Here is a 17,471-nt window from a genome sequence, read left to right on the forward strand (position 1 = left end):
GGCAGTGTGGGAGGTGAGAACAGCTACACCACAAGTCCAGCTCTCCCCATGTATCCATGCAAGCCCGGCCGGTGGCCTCACCTGGCTGCCCATGCTCCCAAGCAGTGCCTGCGGCCCCATGCAGCCACCTCTGGTACCCCAAGGCCGCAGGGATGGTGCCAGCACTTGCCATGGCAGCCGCCACCGTGGCACCGGAATCACAGTAACACAGAGTGTCCCCTCCCGGGCTGGCAGACAGCAGGGCCAAGGCAGGAGCCTGGTTGTAACCTTTTGCCAAGCTAAAGGGCTGGACCCAACCATTTACCAGGCTTTTATAGGGACAAATTATCTCTAAGCTGCTAAAAAATACATTCCTAAAGCCAGTCCTACCTTGAGCAATGAAACGATGCTCTTGGTGCGGATGTCCTCTATGGAGATGTATTTGCTGTGTCTGTGAGCACTGGCAGGTCTGGATAGGGTGATCCACATCCATGACCTTTGTAGGAGGGCTCAGCAGCACCCTTAATGCCCATGGTGCTTCAGACAGGACTACGCAACGCCTGGGGAAGCAGCTCCCTGGCTCTGGGCTGCTGTTTGGTGCAGAAAGCAAGGTTTGCTGCTCAATCCCAGCCATGCTTGCAGACTGTGCGGGATCCTGCTGAGGGTCAGAAGAGGTTGCTCACCTCCAATAGGACCCTGGCACTGCTCTGACAAGTCACCAAGTCCTCCGGTGCCTCACTGCAGTGGTTTCCCTGAGGCTGAACCCCTCGGTTGCTTTGGCACCATGGACTGCTTTGAAGCAGTTGCCTTCTCTTCTTGGTCCTTCATTCATCTTCCCCCCATCCTCGGCGTTTTTACCCCTAGAAAGCCCCAGGGCAATGAGGGGAGGCCCCATATGGCAGCCGAGACCCTCAGTCCCACCACATGCAGGACATAACCCTCTCAGGCCACGCATTTGACCTCGATGGCATAAATCAGTCCCCAGCAAAGCAGCGGGGGAGCAGCGTGGTGAAAGGCTGCAGGGACAGCAGTGCCTTTATTGGATTCCTCCAGCACAGCTGGAAGAAATAAGGAGCACAGACAGGCTTTCAGGCACCAGCCCTGCCCGCTGTTTTAGTAGCAGGTATCAGTTTTCCTTGCAGACCGCGGCTTTTGTAAACCCTCCCGGTTAAAACACGGCACCAGAGGATCAATCCAAGGTGGTTTTGTGCCTTTGATCAGCACCGCAGGCAGTGAGTCACTGGTGGAAACGTATTCTGCTTCTCTGGCTCTGGCAGGTGATAGAAGCACAGAAGCATAGGGTCAGCTGGGTTGGGTAAGGTCCCCTCTGAGCCTTCTCTTCTTCACACTAAACCCCCCAGGTCCCTCAGCCGTTCCCCATCCCACTTGCGCTCCAGGCCCTGCACCAGCTCCATTGCCCTTCTCTGGCCCCGCTGCAGCACCTCAATGTCTCTTGTAGTGAAGGGCCCAGAACTGAATACAGGACTCAATGTGCAGCCTCACCAGTGCGCAGTGCAGGGGCACAATCCCTGCCCTGTCCCTGCTGCCACACTGATGCTGACACAGGCCAGGATGCTGGTGGCTTCTTCTTGGCCACTGCTGGCTCATGTTCAACCAGCTGCTGACCAACACCCCCAGGTCCTTATAGGCAATAGAAATGGTGACAGAACCCTCCTGCCCTGAACCTCCTGGTGAAACCTTTCACCTCCTAGGCAAAGAGATGGCCAAAGGGGTATGGAATGTGGCGCTGGAGGTCCTGTGGGACCCACAGCTCAGCTGGCAGGCATCCTGCACCCAGGAAGTCCTTGTCAGGGCCAGCACAGTGTGCTGTGTGTCCAAGGTATGGGCTGGTCCCCACTCACAGGGACCTGTCCTGCTCCTCCAGGCTCCAGGACAGACACAGTGCTTCTCCCAGCCAGCCTGACATTGCTTTTGCACTGGGAGAAACATGCAGGGAGCAGAGACTCCCTGACAGAACCATGGAAAGCGAGGCTCGGAGGGAAGTTGCTACCTGGCAGCCAGGAAATCTGGCTCAGATCCCGGCGCTGGCACTGAGGGACTTCCCCCTGCATCACACAGAGTCACCTCACAGAGCTGGCTGAGCTAGTTAAGAACATTCATGCTCAAAAATCACCCAGGAACATCAAAACGTGCTCTTTGATCCCTTAGTTTTGCCCATTTCCAGTCCCCTTTAAACATGGGCACAAGTTACAGTTAACATTTGTATTTCCCATCATAGAATAATCACAAAGATCTCTTCAGACCCCATTTTAAAACAAGGACTCACTTCTTTGTATTCAAACAGGATCATTTAACTCCTCATAAAATGAGGCTCAGTGAGGTGGTATCTCCTCTCCTTCAATACATGCTTACAACCACCCTTCCTGGTTGTATTAACATCTGTGTTTAACATCCTTTGAGGTTTAACATCCTTTGGGGTCGAGGCAGGAGGCTGAAAAGTGCAGTGTGGAGGTGGTCACTGGGTGCCAGGCAATGTCTGTCTGCCACGTTGGACCAGAGGAAGCTGTAATGACATAAGGAAAAGGCTTTTAGTTTCTCAGCCTGGCCTCAAGGCACACTCCTATAGCCAAGGGGTTCAACCCCTGAACACGTTAGGGGATGCTGCCCCTGTGGCTTGAGACTGAGCCTAGAAGGGGAGCAGATGGGTTGGCTGCTTCCAAGGACCCCATGATCACCAGGAACCAAATCAGGGTAAGCTTTCACTGCCCTTCCCAGTACTGTTAACCATGAGCCAGCCTGGGGACACACTTTGGAGACCGGGGTGCTGGAGCTGGGTAAGCTGGCCTGGCACTCTGGTGTACCTTGGCATGGCCAAAGAGCTGACCTGATGGGTGCCAGTGGTTGGGACTCATTCCATTCCATCACCTGGGCCCAGTCTGATGAGTTTCCTCTGGTCTGCAGACCCCATGAAGATGTATCTGTGAGATCTGGAACACAGTAAGATGGAACAGGCTGTTACTCCTCTCCCCAGAGCCTGATGGGGAATGTCAACCCCAGAGGCAGCCACTGTTTTCTCCTGACACCCCCATTTTGTCCTGCCCCTCCTCTATTTACTGTTTATTGCTATTAAATGATGGACACCGTGCAAGAACTATTCCTGGTGGATGAAACTCCTGGACAAAGCCGTGGAGTTTGATACCATACCTGAACTGTAGCTTTTCTGAGCAAATGCCTGTGCGGCTGAAAAGCTGCTTCAAGCAGGCTCCACCGAGAGGCTGCAGTGCCTCCTGAAGACACTGCTCCTGCTCCTCGGTCAGGTGAGGCTGAAGGCAGAAATGCTCATGCAGGAGGTGGAGCAGTGGGTTATGAAAGATGAGGAGAAATTCCCACTGCAGCGCCTGGAGCAGGAGCTGGGGTGGTCTGCTGCAACCACACACTGCAGGTGATCCAGCTTTCCAAAGCCATGATTGATTGCGAAGGATGGAGCCGATGAAGCTGCTGTTGGAGGTAATGAAGGTCTGGAGATGATGCAGGTTGACTCTCCCAAAGGCAGGACGGATGAGAGGTCACAGTCCCTCCGAGTCATTGGGGTGGCAGCAAAGCCTCTCCCATGAGCTCTCAGCACCTTCTCGGTTTTCTAAAACCTTGTCAACTAAAACAAGCAATAGACAAATCCCTGAGTGAGCCCTGCTGCTGCCCCTGCTGCCCATGCCCATCCACCTCCATGCCCTGCCCATGGCTGGCTGCCTGCTGAGGCCCCTCTGAACCTCCACGTCCCGCCGCAGGTGGGCAGGAGGGAGCCTGGGGTGTCCCCTGCCTCCACCGACAGCAGAGCTGTGATGCTCAGGGGCCACCAAACCCCAGCAGCGTTCTCCCTGGAGCGGCAGCATCCCCCAGGGCCAGTCAGCACCGCAACCGAGGACAACCACTCACTTCCCGTTCCCCCACTGCAGCCCGGCCGCAGGATCTCGGTGCATCCATAGGGATGCTGCTGCAAGTGGTACCCGGGGGGGGGGATCGTGGTGTCACACACACTCCTGCCGCACGCCCGCCCGGCAGGTGGCGCCCGCCGCCACGCCGTCGAAACCATAGAGCTCCACCCGCTCACTTCCGCCTTCCGGGCGGCGGCGGACGGTATCTTCCCCACGTGAGAGGGCGCCCCCCGCCGCCGGCCCGCCATGGGCTCCGCGGTGCGGCAGTGGCGCGCCCCGGCTCCGCTGCGGGCCCGGCGGCTGCTGCTGTCGCGGCTCTTCCAGCCCCGCAACCTGCAGGCGGGCGGCGAGGCCTTGGCGGATGGGGAGCCCGCCTGCCGCAGCCAGCGGCTGATGCTGCAAGCGGGGCTCATCCACCCGTCCAGCCCCGGCTGCTTCCATTACCTGCCGCCCGCCGTGCGCGCCATGGAGAAGCTGGTGAAGGTGGTGGACGAGGAGATGCGGGCGGTGGCGGGGCAGAAGCTGAGCATGCCCAGCCTGAGCCCCGCGGAGCTGTGGCGCGCTAGCGGGCGATGGGAGAGGATGGGCAGGGAGCTGTTCCGGCTGTGTGACCGGCACGGCAAGAGCTACTGCCTCGGCCCCACACACGAGGAGGTGGTGACGGAGCTGGTGGCCGCTCAGAGCAGCCTGACCCACAAGCAGCTCCCGCTGCGGCTCTACCAGGTGAGCAGGAAGTTCCGGGATGAGCCCAAGCCGCGGTTCGGCTTGCTGCGCAGCCGGGAGTTCTACATGAAGGACATGTACACCTTCGACGCCTCCGAGGAGGCGGCTCGGAGCACCTACAGCGAGGTGTGCGGTGCCTACGGCAGCCTCCTCGCCCGCCTGGGCCTGCCCTTCGTCAAAGTGCAGGCGGCCACGGGCAACATTGGTGGCTCCATGTCCCATGAGTTCCAGCTGCCGGCAGACATCGGCGAGGACAGGCTGGTGCTGTGCCCCGAAGGACATTTTGCAGCCAACGTGGAGACATTAAACAGGGAGCAAACGTCGTGCCCCACATGCGGGGGGAAGCTCACCCAGACCAGAGGGATCGAAGTAGGGCACACGTTTTACCTGGGCACAAAGTACTCCTCGGTCTCCAATGCTGTCTTCTACTCCCCAGAGAACAAGCCCTTGCTGGCAGAAATGGGTTGCTATGGCCTGGGCATCACTCGCATCCTGGCGGCCTCCATCGAGGTGCTCTCCACGGAGGACAGCATCCGATGGCCGAGCGTCATCGCTCCCTACCAGCTCTGCTTCATCCCCCCCAAGAGGGGCAGCAAGGAGGAGGAGGAGGAGGGCGCTGCGCTGCTGGAGCGGGTGTACGACGACGTGGCCGAAGCGCTGCCGCACCTCGCTGGGGACTCGGTGCTGGATGACAGGACACAGCTGACCATCGGCAAGAGGCTGAAGGATGCCAACAAGCTGGGTTATCCCTTCGTGGTCATAGCGGGGAAGAGGGTTTGCGAGGACCCACCGGTCTTTGAGGTCTGGAATCAGAGCTCCGGTGAGGTTTTGTTCCTCAGCAAGGAAGGTGTCATTGAGTTGCTGAGTAAAGTGCAAGTCCCTTAAATCCCCGTCTCTGAATGTCTCAGTGTTGCTGCGTGAGGTCTCTGTGAATGGCTCTGGTTCCTTTGCAAGGACATGCAGGTTGTCTGGCTCTGGGTGCATGGGGCTGAATCCAGCTCACATTGGAGCCAGCCACAGTGTCCTGCAACCAGGTTGAGCCCATGTTCCTCAATGGGGCTGGGGGCATTTCTCTCTCTTGGCTACAGGTCCTTGAGCTGCTTTAACCAGCGTATGTGGCTGTGTGAGCGCTGGCTAGGGCAGACAGGAGGGCTTCCCTCCTCTTTAGGCACCAAGTTCTCGGCACAAGGGATTTTAAAAGGGAGAGGAAGGAAGGCACCTTTCCTCGGTGTCTTTGGAGACACACAGGTCCTGTGAAGGTGGAAGTTAATGTTAATTAAAGCAAAACGGTGAACTCCAGAGCCTTGTTCGCTTTGAGAATGCCATAGTGCTGCAGATGGGCAGGAGTTGAGGGGAAGAGTGGTGTCAGGGGCTGCATCCCAGTCCTGGCTGGCTGGTGAGACAACCTGGGTCCGCTGGGCTTGTGTGGGGATGGTGTGGGTTTGGGGATGCAGCCTCAGAGTGGCACAGAATCTTTGACAGGGAAAACCCAACCAACCAAATAATTATGATAATAATATGATAATGATAATAATAATACCACCACACCAAACAGAACACCAAGGAAACATGAAATTTGGGGACCTGCAGAGCCTGGCGGTAAAAACGTCCAGGCCACGCTGTTCCCCATGAGCTGTAAGTAACCCTGCCCCGCAGGGCTGTGATACCCTGGCTGGATGTGCCCGCTGCAATGGGCCACTGGTGAGATCAGAGTCAACCGCGTTGGAAAACACCTTCAAGATCACCAAGTCCAACCATTACCCCAGCAGGGCCTAGGCCACCACTAACCCATGGCACTGAGGGCCTCATCTCCACAGTGTGTGAACACTGCCAGGGACGGTGACTGCAGCACTGCCCTGGGCAGCCTTTGGGGAAGGAATTGTTCCTCATCTCCATCTAAACCTCCCCTGGTGCAGCTTGAGGCCGTCTCCCCTTTTCCTATCCGTTGTCACTTGAAGAGAACGACCCCCACCTCCTGGCACCATCCTCCTGTCAGGCGTTGTACGGAGCGATAGGATCCCCCGGAGCTTCCTTATCTCCGCCCCTTGAGGGGCCGGCGCTGAGGGTGCTGGAGGCCGGGCCAGAGGCGGGCCGGTCGGTAGGCGCGGGGCGGGCCGTAGCGGCAGCATCATGGCGGAGCCCGGTGAGGGCGGTGGCGTGGGCCCTCGGTACCGGGGCGGTCTGCACCCCGACACCTGGGAGCAGGTGAGGCGGCGGGGCCGGGGCAGCGGGAGCCGGGCGGTGCTGAGGCCTGGTGTATGTATGTATGTATGTATGTATGTATGTATGTATGTATGTATGTGTGTGTGTGTGTGCCCCGCAGGAGCTGGAGTCCATCCCCATGTTCATGAAGCAGTGCCCGGCCGAGATCGACGCGGCGCGGCAGCCGGACCTGGCGTGTCTGCAGTCCCTCCTCTTCGACGAGGAGCAGGGCCCCGCAGGTGGGCAGCGGGGCTGTGCGGGGCTCCGGGTGCCCCTGAGGCGCTGCGGGCTCCACTCAGGCCCTGTCCCCGCTCTTTGCTCCCCGCAGAGCTGGCCAGGATGTACAGGAACGAAGGGAACGAGTACTTCAGGGAGAAGGAGTACCAGAAAGCTGTCATTGCCTACACCGAGGGGCTGAAGAAGAAGTGCGAGGACCCGGAGATGAACGCGGTGCTGCACACAAACAGAGGGGCTGCACAGTTCTACCTGGGTAAGGGGCACATGCTGTGCTGCCTCAGGCCAGCCTGCTTCCCCATGACCCTAAGGACTGCAAACCCCATCAGGGCATGGTCACTGCAGTCCTGGCTGCTTCCAGTGTTGGTGGCACTGATTAGCCCACTGGTGTTGGTGACCAGTAGGTCTGGTATCGCATCCCTTCTGGTGGGGCTGATGCTGAACACATTCACAGGGTGATTGGAGCTGCAGGAGGATGCTCTGACCTCAAAAATCTCTCGAAGCAACGCATCGTATTCCTCTTTCCTGTTCGTGTCCTCCTCGAGTTACCACCCAACCTACCAACAGCATCTGTGCAGAAGGGAAGGTGTTCTTGGCCTTTCAGTGCTGTTGTGTGTTGCAGTTGGGAGATGGTTTGCTCACAGTCATGTAACCTCTTCCCTGAATGATTGATTCCTGTCCTTTCACTTCTGGCTCTTTGTTTGCTCTTTCTTTCTTCGCTCTCCTCACAGTGATTGTAGAAACGGTGAATTACAGACTGTCCACATAAGCTATTTTATCATTTTGGGATCTGGGTAGATTTTAAATGTCAGTGGAAGGTTCTGAGCAGTTCCCTTTGCTTTGTAGGTAACTACCGTTCTGCTCTAAATGATGCCATCCAAGCAACAAAACTAAAGCCCACCCACCTCAAAGCAATCATAAGAGGTAAGAGTTAAAGCATAGAGAGCAAGGAACATAGTTTCCACACAGCTTTGCACATGTTAGCTTTAAGTACGATGCTCTTACTCTTTGAAGCCCTGGAACCAACTTTTAGATGTTGCTTTGTTTCAGTGCACGTCTCTGTGTTAAATGACCTTAAATTACTGTGAGTGAACACCATACTGTTTCAGGACTGTTCATTTCAGAAAAGTAAAGCAGTTACTGTAAGAGATCTCTTGTGTTATTATTGCTGTGTCTCCCCAAATCAGAGCTCTGCGTTTTGCTTTGGATTTTCAGCCAAAACACTGTCCTTTTGCTCTTTGCACTTCAATTGCTATATCTGTCAAAGAGGTCTTGGACCAGTTTCTGTAGAGTACAGCATAACTTTTGCTGCTTTCCACAACTCTAGTTTTCGGGCTTTGATTATTTCCCCCCTCTCCCCAGCATTTCTCACTCTATGGAAATCGCCACTTTATTTTTCCTTATGAGACAAATACTGAAATATGAATTATAATGATATCATTTTGCTTGTAACAGACACTTCTGGCATCGTTCTGCTGATTCCTGTGAGTAAATAAGCAAATGACACAAGAACTACTGAAATGTGTTAGATGTTATTCTCAGCTGACCTGCTGGAAGCCTACAGTGGAAGACGACACACACGTGCTGCTGTGTGTGCCTCTTGAAAGCACCAGGGCTAATGCTGTCTTTATAACCACCACTTTGTATAGTAGTTGTGTACTGACTCCTAGACTAGAAACTTAAAATCCTAATCATTCCAGGAGCCCTCTGTCACATGGAGCTAAAGAATTTCTCTGAAGCAATAGCGTGGTGTGAGAAGGGCTTGCAAATAGATTCAAAAGAGAAAAAGCTTCTGGAAGTGAGAGCCAAAGCTGACAAATTAAAGGTAAATACTAAGGCAGACTGGTGCCTACAATGCTTGTCACCTGCTTTGTGTCAAGAAGCGCTTTGGGATCCTTGGTTGAAGGGTGCTCCAAACCAGTTTCTGTGTAGTTTAATGTCCCCAGATAAAACTGAGTGGTGGTTCCACATAGTGTGTGCTGTTGAGATGTGTAGGGGAAAGAGCCAGAGGGGACCCTTCGGGAGTTCTGAATTGATTTCTCCACTGCAGGGTAGAGCAGTGATGGGCGTTGACTTGCTGTGTGTGACCATGATGCAACCTTTTTTTCCATGTAGCGAGCTCAGGAGCGGGATGCAAGGAAAGCAAAGGTGATGGAGAAGAAAGAGCAGTGTGAAAAGGAAATTTTGCTTGCAGCAATAAAGGTGGGTCGGTGAGGGGGAGTGGTTTTGTGTGGTTTGGTTTGGGTGTTTTAAGAGCTGTCTTGTCTCTAAGATGTTACTCTTGTACACAGGCTTTTGAGGCCTAGAGCCAAAAACTGAGTTAAAAACATTACTCTGTGGGGCCCCAGCTCCCAGGTTGCCATATTTCAGGTAACAACTAATGCAAAATACAAACCCAGATGGACTGAGCACCGAAGAGAGTGTTCTGAGTGCTGGGTTGTAGCATCACACTGGCTCAATGAACCTTGCTTTCTTTGCTGTTGATGGACATTACTTCAGTGGAAGGATAGAAGATAAGCATCTGGTAGAGCAGAGAAAGGAATCAATCCTGGAGCCTGTCCTTCCTCAGCAAAAGTTTGGGCTATGTTTAAATATTTTGGAGTTATTATATAAAGTCAGATGTCCTGTGTTGCAGTTGTCTTTCCAATGAAAAGAGGGAGCTTTCTTCAGTTCTCTGGGAGAATGGATGTTCTTGGGAGCTGGTGCATGTAGTTGCACCCTGAAGTTATACCTGAGAGATCCCAAAGAACTGGATTTAGATGCATTCGTTTCCCCATGTTATCTCAGGCCGTTCTCTCAGCGTGCAGGCTCTCTGGATCTCCACCTCTTATCCATTTTATGAGGAGCCTGGGTGTCTGGCTGAGGTTCTGAATTCTACTGGGAAGACCGGTCACTCGAGTCTGATACTGTAGGAAAACTTTTGATAGCATATTTAAGAGCTGACTTGTTAACTAGAATGACACAATTTGTCCTTTTCCTGGCTGCTAATGTTTTACTTTTATTCTGCCCACCATACCTGTTTGGTTTTTGGTTGTTTGGGGAGTTCTCTTGTCTTTCCTTCCCTCCAGGAAAGAAATATCAAGCTGGCTCTTGAGCCGTCAAATGAAGAAGAGGAAATAGCAGATGGCCTGGCTGAGATATCCTTAGATGGGTTCCACTCTGACAACGCCACAGGGGCAAAGGTGCACTTAGATGCTGATGGCAACCTGAACTGGCCTGTCCTCTTTCTGTACCCTGAGCACGAGCAAACAGACTTCACTGTGGCTTTCCATGAGAACTCCAGGTAAATGCACTGTCAGTAGCACTCTTGCTTGGAGATGTTTGAATGGATGAGAACAGACAACGAGTGAAACACTGCCATGCTAATGAAGTAGTTCCAGATTTCCAGTCTCATAGCTGACCCTGCCTTGGAGCAGGAGGGTGGCACTAGATGACCTCCTGAGGTCCTTTCCAGCCTGAATATTCTGTGATTTACAAATGTGCTTTAAAATATGATGGGCAAAATCTCAATGTTACATAAATTCATAGCTCAAAGAAATACAGCATATTAAGCCAGTGTGACAAAGGGGTTTGCAGGGCAAGCTGAGAGCAGTGCAATAACACTTGTAACCCATCTGCATGCCTGAGGTTTGTTAAGGTGCTGTTTTGAAGCCCTCTAATGTAATACTGGGTCTCAGAAAGAATGAAATCTTACAAAGAGCTTCCAAAAGGGATCTCTCGTAACCACCAGTGACCCCATAGTTTTCCACAGGGCTTTCAGCAGGCCTGGCTCTGAAGTGCTGCAGCCCTTTCAGACTATAAACAAGTGACTGGTAAGGTGGGAATTCCACTTGTCTTGATGTTAACTTCAGTTTCTGAGCTTGCAGTGTTGAACAAACGTAGAATTTGTAGTTTGGGGGTTTTATTCTCTGTGGGGAGATTCGTATTCCTCACATCTACTAAGTCTAGGACTTAAAATTCCAGTGCAAGCAGGTTAGTAAAGTGTGGTTCTTATATGGTAGTGTTCACTACACCTTTGCATGACCAGAGGAAGTGAAAATAGGAACAAACTGGCCACCAGCACTCCTGAAGCAGCAAACTAAACAAGCCTCTGACACGCAGGCGTATTCTCTGCACTCTCATCTGGTCAGGTGTGGTGCTGATGGGACCATGTAGAAGGAGAATTGATTTTGGACAGAATTCAGGGTGTTTGACATCTTTTTGAGTGTGAAAATGAAAAGTTAGAAATAATTTGTTGTTGCACTGCTCAAGTGTGAGTCCAGTAGCACGGCCTTGGTCTCACTGGGAAAGCAGTAAGTTTGAAGGGAAGAAACGGTTAGTGATCTAAACTTGCTTTCAATCTATTGTCTAATCTGCTAATGTATTTCTACCATCCTTCAAATGCAACTGTACGCATTATTGAAGCTGAACACTTTGTCTAAGCTAGCCAAGTGTGTTTTGGCTTTTAGGTTTATTGATCATTTAATGGTGATGTTTGCTGAGTTACCTCCTTGGGATGTAGAAAGAAAATACCTTCCCAGCAATCTCGAGGTGAGGAGTTTGACTTTCCTTCTGTTTCAAGGTTGTTCTGTTGTGTTTTGTGTTGTATACAAATACACAGCTTTGAGTGTATGAGAGCAATGGCGTTGGTACCTGTTTACCGTACACGGATGTGAAATAAGGATCTGGAGAGCTACGTTTGCTTTATAAACTCAGATGTTTTCCAGGTGTGCTGACACAGACACAGAATTCATTAATGAAAATGGAAGTTATTTTGTCTTCCGCTTATGTTGTATTTGATAGAAGGTATTTATTCCCATGTTTATGCTGATAATGGAGATTTAGACCATCAAGCTGGTGGGCTGCCTGTTTTGTAAACTGTGTTGTGAAGTTGCTCAATACCAATGAGAAAATGCTGTTAAAAACCCGAGTTATTTTCAGAACTGGAGGTGCTTAAGCACTTAATCCCATCAAGATGATGCAGTGTTCAAGGCCAGGTTGGACAGAGCCTTGGCCGACATGGTCTAGTGTGAGGCATCCCTGCCCATGGCAGTGGGGTTGGAACTGGATGATCTTAAGGTCCTTTCCAATCCTAACTCTTCCGCTTTGGTATCATATGTACAGTCTAGGGCACACTTGCTGGATTAGGATCTCTTAAATCTACTTTGTTTTGTTCAAATATCTTTAAACTTACCCAGTTTAGCTCATACCATTGCTGCATTTCACCTGATAACAAGCAACCCGTAGATTTGCATTGCTTCTCTGTGGAGCACAGGAAGAGCTGGTGTATTTTGCCCTCCTGCTGCCACTGCTGTAAGGAGCTAAGCTGATTTATACAGGGAAGACTTGGAATTTACACAAACCAGTTTCTATGTTGAAGTTTGCATCTGACACACTTGGTCCAAGCTACAGAAGTTTGATAAACCTCTGGTTGATATGTGCTGTGTTAGTACTGGACTTCCAGCAGCTTAATAGTTTGCTTTCATGTGCCTTAGGTATTTCATAACCCTCCAAAATGTTTTTCAGCTCTATTTTGAAGATGAAGAAAGAGAAGAAATGTACGAGCTGAACCCAGAGCACACGTTGCTACAAGTGCTGCAGCACGAGAGGTGAGGCTGTGCCTGTTCATGTCCAGAGAGAACAAAATGTATGAGCTTTGGGCTCCAAGCGCAGCTTGTCCTCTCATTTAAGAGTCCTAAATCTTGGACTCTTAATAGTCCTGATCTTCTCTGATTTATTAGTCCTAACTCTTGAAGGCATAAAGCAATGGGACTGCATGGATTTTGTGCCTGGCTTTAGCATCTTACATACTTTGTTCCCCCAAAACAAGGATAACTCGTTCCAGGACTGGATGGAGATGGGAAGGCGAGTTGGGCTACACACAGGCAGCAGCACAAAAGGGCTGTTTCATATCCCATCTACACAGTATTACTTTAGGGAAAAAAATAGCAGCAGTATATAGAGAGAGTGTATTGAAGGTTAACAATGCTCTCACTGTTAATAATGCTGTGTGAGCAGCCCCCAACACGGCATGCAGCACAGCTTCACTGACTTTAAAGTGTTGTGCACTTAGAAGAATTTGCTGTTTGTGCAGCCAAAAAGTTGCTGTAAAGGCTGTGCTGTTAACTTGCACCACCTTGTAGCTAGCTGGAGGAAGCCTGCTGCACAACTGGCTTGGTCTGTCACAGTGGGAGCAGAGCTCTAGGTCCACTGCTGTGGGCTGTGTCTGAGCTGTCACTCCATAAAGCTCCACAGCATGCATAAACCCTTAGGTTTCAGGCTGTAAGGGTAGTTGCAAAAGCAACCTCTTTCCAGAGGGAGAGTAACATCTAGTTTAATTAGAAGTAGCTGTTGGGAGAAGAATTGATTCATAAGACACTCCTCCTTGCTGTGGGTAGCCCTGGCTCCAACAGGCTCTGCTAAGCAGCACAAAAGCTTGTCGCTGGCCTTTGGGAGGTCAGGCTCTGTTGAGCTGGGTGGAAGTCACTCTGCATGACACTTGGCCAGCTACAAGGAAGCCAAAGGATTCCTTTTAATCTTTGCAGGTACTTTGTAAAAGCTGGGACTCCAACGGTCTTGGTGTTTGTAAAGGGTTCTCCTTACTCCAACAAGTACTTCTCTGGCAAGAAGGTGCATCGACTACTGTGAGCAAGAGTGAAACAAGAGGAATCCTGTGCAGGAAGCTGCTGTTTGTTATCCCAGACTGCAAACTCCTGCTTGAACCAAACTGCCTTGCACAACGGAGGGGAGAAATAATCTTGGCACAGGGGGGAACTTCCAGGAAGGCAGCACAGGAGAGTGAAGGGTTTACAAGAGGGGATGAGTTGTTTAAAACAACATCCAGCTGGCTTGCAGAAGGACTCCTCTGTGATGGGCTGCATGTGGTTTTGAAACAAACCTGAAGCACTGCCAAACACTGGCTGCAGCTGAAGCAGCAGCAGCTGGGAACGCATTTCCTTACCTATGGAAAGTCATGGATTGCCTTGGAGGTGGGCTGTAGTTGCTGGGGTTTAACAGCAGTGAGCTAGGGAGATTCCTCCTGCAGCAGGGTGGATGCAGTCACATTCCTGCCTGGGATTAAGCAGCTGCTATTTCACTGCTTGGCTCTGCTGCTGGCCAGGGTAAAGCAGAGCTCTTTGTTCTGAGCAGTGTGTTTTACTGACCCTTTTGCTACCTTACCCCTTGTCCTGCAGGACCTGGAAATAAACATGTCTATTTTCAAGTAGACTGGCTTCTGCCTAGTAAATGAGACAAGAAATTCCTCTCACCTCCCGAAAACTACAAGAGAATGACACACAGTGAAGTCTAAACCCAAATGCAGTAACCTTATCCATTATACTTACTGGTACAGCCAACATGCAGGGTCTTCTGTGCTTCTGTGTTAGCATTTAGGATTACTTTGAATTAAATGCTGATTCTCTCATTTCTTCTGCAGTCTCTCTGGGACTGCAGAAATAAGCTGCAGTTTGAGACACCGTGCACTGGGCATTAGAAAGGTGTTCAGCTGTGAATGCTCCTGCTTAGGTGATGGAGGCTGGCTTGAGACAACTCCGAAGAAAGCATTTCCATTTTGGTCTTCCTCAGTTTCTGCACCATGCACAAATACAGTGAAATTATCTGCACCTGAGGATGCTGAAATTTAATCTCCAAAGATCAAGTTTCTCCCCCAGCCCCTCTTACAGGGCTCGCTGCTCGTTTCTGTTAACCAGAGCCATATGTGAGCCTTGTCAGCGTTTGTGAACCGGCCGCAGTGGAGCAGAGCAGGACCCTGCAGAGGAAGGGATCTGGGCTGCAGCCAGCTCGTGTTTTAAAGCAAGAGGCTACCTGGGTTTTCTGTTCTTCACCGAGCAGCTTGTTGGGGTGATACATGGCAAACAGAGTCAGGTTGAGTGATCATTCCCCATCAGCAGTAGTGGGGCTGATGGGGAAGTAGTAGGGGAAGAGCTTGCGCTCTTAAGGAGCCTTCTCTTCTCCAGGCTGACCCAGCCCAGCTCTCCCAGCCTGGCTCCAGAGCAGAGCTGCTCCAGCCCTCGCAGCATCTCCATGGCCTCCTCTGGACTCGCTCCACATGAAGCCATAGGTGAGGTGAGGGAGGCATCTGCCCACCACAAGCCCAACAAGGGGTAGGTCCTGGGGCCTGGACCTCCCATTGGAGCAGAGAGCTGCAGCAGTGTGCACAACCCACCAGCCATGAGGATCTCTTAGGTCTGCATTCCCAGGAGGTGGAGAGGAAAACCAGGTGCTGGGCTCTTGGCCAGGGAGAAATCCCCTGCTTAAAAACAACAAGTTTCTGCACTCTTTAACCAAAAAGCCTTAGGGCCTGCCCAGTTCCCAAGCTCACCTCACTGCCCCAGATCTCTGAAGGTACAAGCATGAGAGCAAGGGCAGCCACAGGTGGAGGGAGGCTTTGAAGGAGCTCCTTGGAAATTAATTAAATCAAAGCTCTGGGAGCAGCCCATCCATTGTGCTTCCTGCTTCATCCCTCCTCCTCCCCTTGGCCAGCCGCCTCAGGGCATGAGTTACAGCAGGAATGGCCTGGAGGGAGATGCAGCCATCTAATTACATCTCACTCCCCCTGCAAAACAGATAAATACACACTGTGATTTCACATATCAATTTCATGTGTTTATTTAGGGACCTATAAAATCAGGTCCTTGAAACCATCTCTGGTAGCATCACGTACTGCAAAAGGTGCTTGGATCCCACCTGGAGTGCAGTAAATCCTCTACCATCTTCACAGCTTTATCTTTGCTGAAAGCTTCTTGGCATTTCTGGGATGCTTCCCTGATCCATAGAATCATAGAATCCTAGACCGATTTGTGTTGGAAGGGACCTTAAAGCTCATCCAGTCACAACCCCTGCCATGGGCAGGAACACCTTCCACTAGAGCAGGCTGCTCTGAGCCCCATCCAACCTGGCTGCCCTGCCCCATCCATCCTCCTGTCCATGGCACAGTGGCAGGGGCCTTGGGAAAACAGCCGTGGTCCTTCGTTCCCTGGATCATCCTGTGCAGGAAGGCAGTGATGGGTGCTGTGGGCAGCCAGCATGGAGACCTGATGCTCCCGGGGTCCCAGATCTGCCTCTCCAAACCGTTTGCCTCCCTGCAGGAGTTAGCAGCCAAGAGCATGAAGCAGCTGGGTGGTTCTGTGCAAAGCCACAGCCAGGAGGGTTGTTCAGAGCAGGGATAACACCCTGCAGGGATTTGTCTTTCCAAGGGAAACAGAAACAGCCATTGATTGCTAAACTGGCCCTAGAGCCATGCGGTTGGTGGGGAGGGCAAACAGGGGGCTCTGGGAAGGGGAGGCTGCTCCCAACGGGCCCCAGTGCACCCATCAGCAGGTCCCTCCTCCCCTGGGAGCTGGGATGCTCCAAATCACCCAGCCCTGCTGAGCACCCTCCCCTGTGCCAGTGGTCCTTCACACCACTGCTGCTCCCTGTTGTAACCCCAAATCACTGCTGCTCCATCACCCTGTGCCCCCCCCGGTACCCAGCCAGGCCGAGGGGAGGGCTGCCCATATTGAAAGCACAGTACTTGAGAGGTCAGTTAAAGTTTAATGGCCACAGGAATACATCATTCCCTCCACTTAATCAAGCAGCAGCCATTCCTAACGATAAGCTCGCATCCCAGTGATAAAAAGGCAGGATTGCTCCGAGTTCGGGAGATAAGAGGGCTCTATAAAAATTGGATGTTTTGTACCCTGTTCAGCTTGAGACAACTTTTATCTTGGGGTGATAGCTCAGCAGAGGGGGCTCAGGGCAGTGCCACACCAGGCCTTGCCCAGAGATGTTTATGATGGGAGATACAGCAGAGATGAGGAGTTTATGGCCAGTGGAGAGGGGCAGGAAGCTCCTTCTGCTTATAAACCCAGTGGGGAATTTGGGTGGCAAAGCGCCTTTCTAGGGACTGGGTGTTGCAGAGAGGGAAACAAAAATGGGGGGTGCCCGGAAAAGACCTTGTGCTCATTTCTGGTACCCCACGGCCTCATCTTACCCCAAGCACGGCATCACCATCACTTGCTCATGGTTAAGCTCTGCAAAACACCTTGCTGGGGGTCAGCACACAGGGCTCTGCTAGCAAAGATCACAGAATCCCAGACTGGTTTGTGGTAGAAGGGACCTTAAAGCTCACCCAGCTCCAACCCCTGCCATGGGCAGGGACACCTTCCACTAGAGCAGGTTGCTCCAAGCCCCTGTGTCCAACCTGGCCTTAAACACTGCCAGGGATGGGGCAGCCACAGCTTCTCTGGGCACCCTGTGCCAGCGCCTCAGCACCCTCACAGGGAAGAGCTTCTGCCTAAGAGCTCATCACAATCTCCCTTGTTTAAGTTTTAACCCAGGTTTAAGTTTGGCCAAATGAGGCCACAGAGCACGGCTGCTGCCTCGGGGCTACATTAAACCTGCTGTGCCCAACGCTCTGCATGCCCAAGGGCTTCCGGGGCTCATTCCCTGCCAGGAGGCAGC

The 17,471-nt window shown here is 52.1% G+C and overlaps 2 protein-coding genes across 2 annotated transcripts; both read left to right on the forward strand.

Annotated features, from left to right (window-relative positions):
• Positions 1 to 4,099: 4,099 nt before the first annotated feature.
• PARS2 (prolyl-tRNA synthetase 2, mitochondrial) lies at positions 4,100 to 5,480 on the forward strand (the record flags this gene model as incomplete). Its single annotated transcript, XM_080623590.1, has 1 exon — positions 4,100 to 5,480. Exon 1 carries the CDS (start codon positions 4,119 to 4,121, stop codon positions 5,478 to 5,480), a length of 1,362 nt encoding a protein of 453 aa, XP_080479716.1. The 5' UTR covers positions 4,100 to 4,118.
• Positions 5,481 to 6,723: 1,243 nt separating this feature from the next.
• On the forward strand, positions 6,724 to 14,208 carry TTC4 (tetratricopeptide repeat domain 4). The gene is made up of 10 exons (XM_080623652.1): positions 6,724 to 6,800; positions 6,919 to 7,036; positions 7,126 to 7,287; positions 7,878 to 7,955; positions 8,732 to 8,856; positions 9,147 to 9,233; positions 10,100 to 10,314; positions 11,480 to 11,561; positions 12,537 to 12,619; positions 13,556 to 14,208. Exons 1-10 carry the CDS (start codon positions 6,726 to 6,728, stop codon positions 13,656 to 13,658), a joined length of 1,128 nt encoding a protein of 375 aa, XP_080479778.1. The 5' UTR covers positions 6,724 to 6,725; the 3' UTR covers positions 13,659 to 14,208.
• The last annotated feature ends 3,263 nt before the right edge of the window (positions 14,209 to 17,471 follow it).

The sequence above is a fragment of the Psittacula echo genome (genome assembly GCF_963264785.1).
Source record: "Psittacula echo genome assembly, chromosome: 7".
NCBI classification, from domain to species: Eukaryota; Metazoa; Chordata; class Aves; order Psittaciformes; family Psittacidae; genus Psittacula; species Psittacula echo.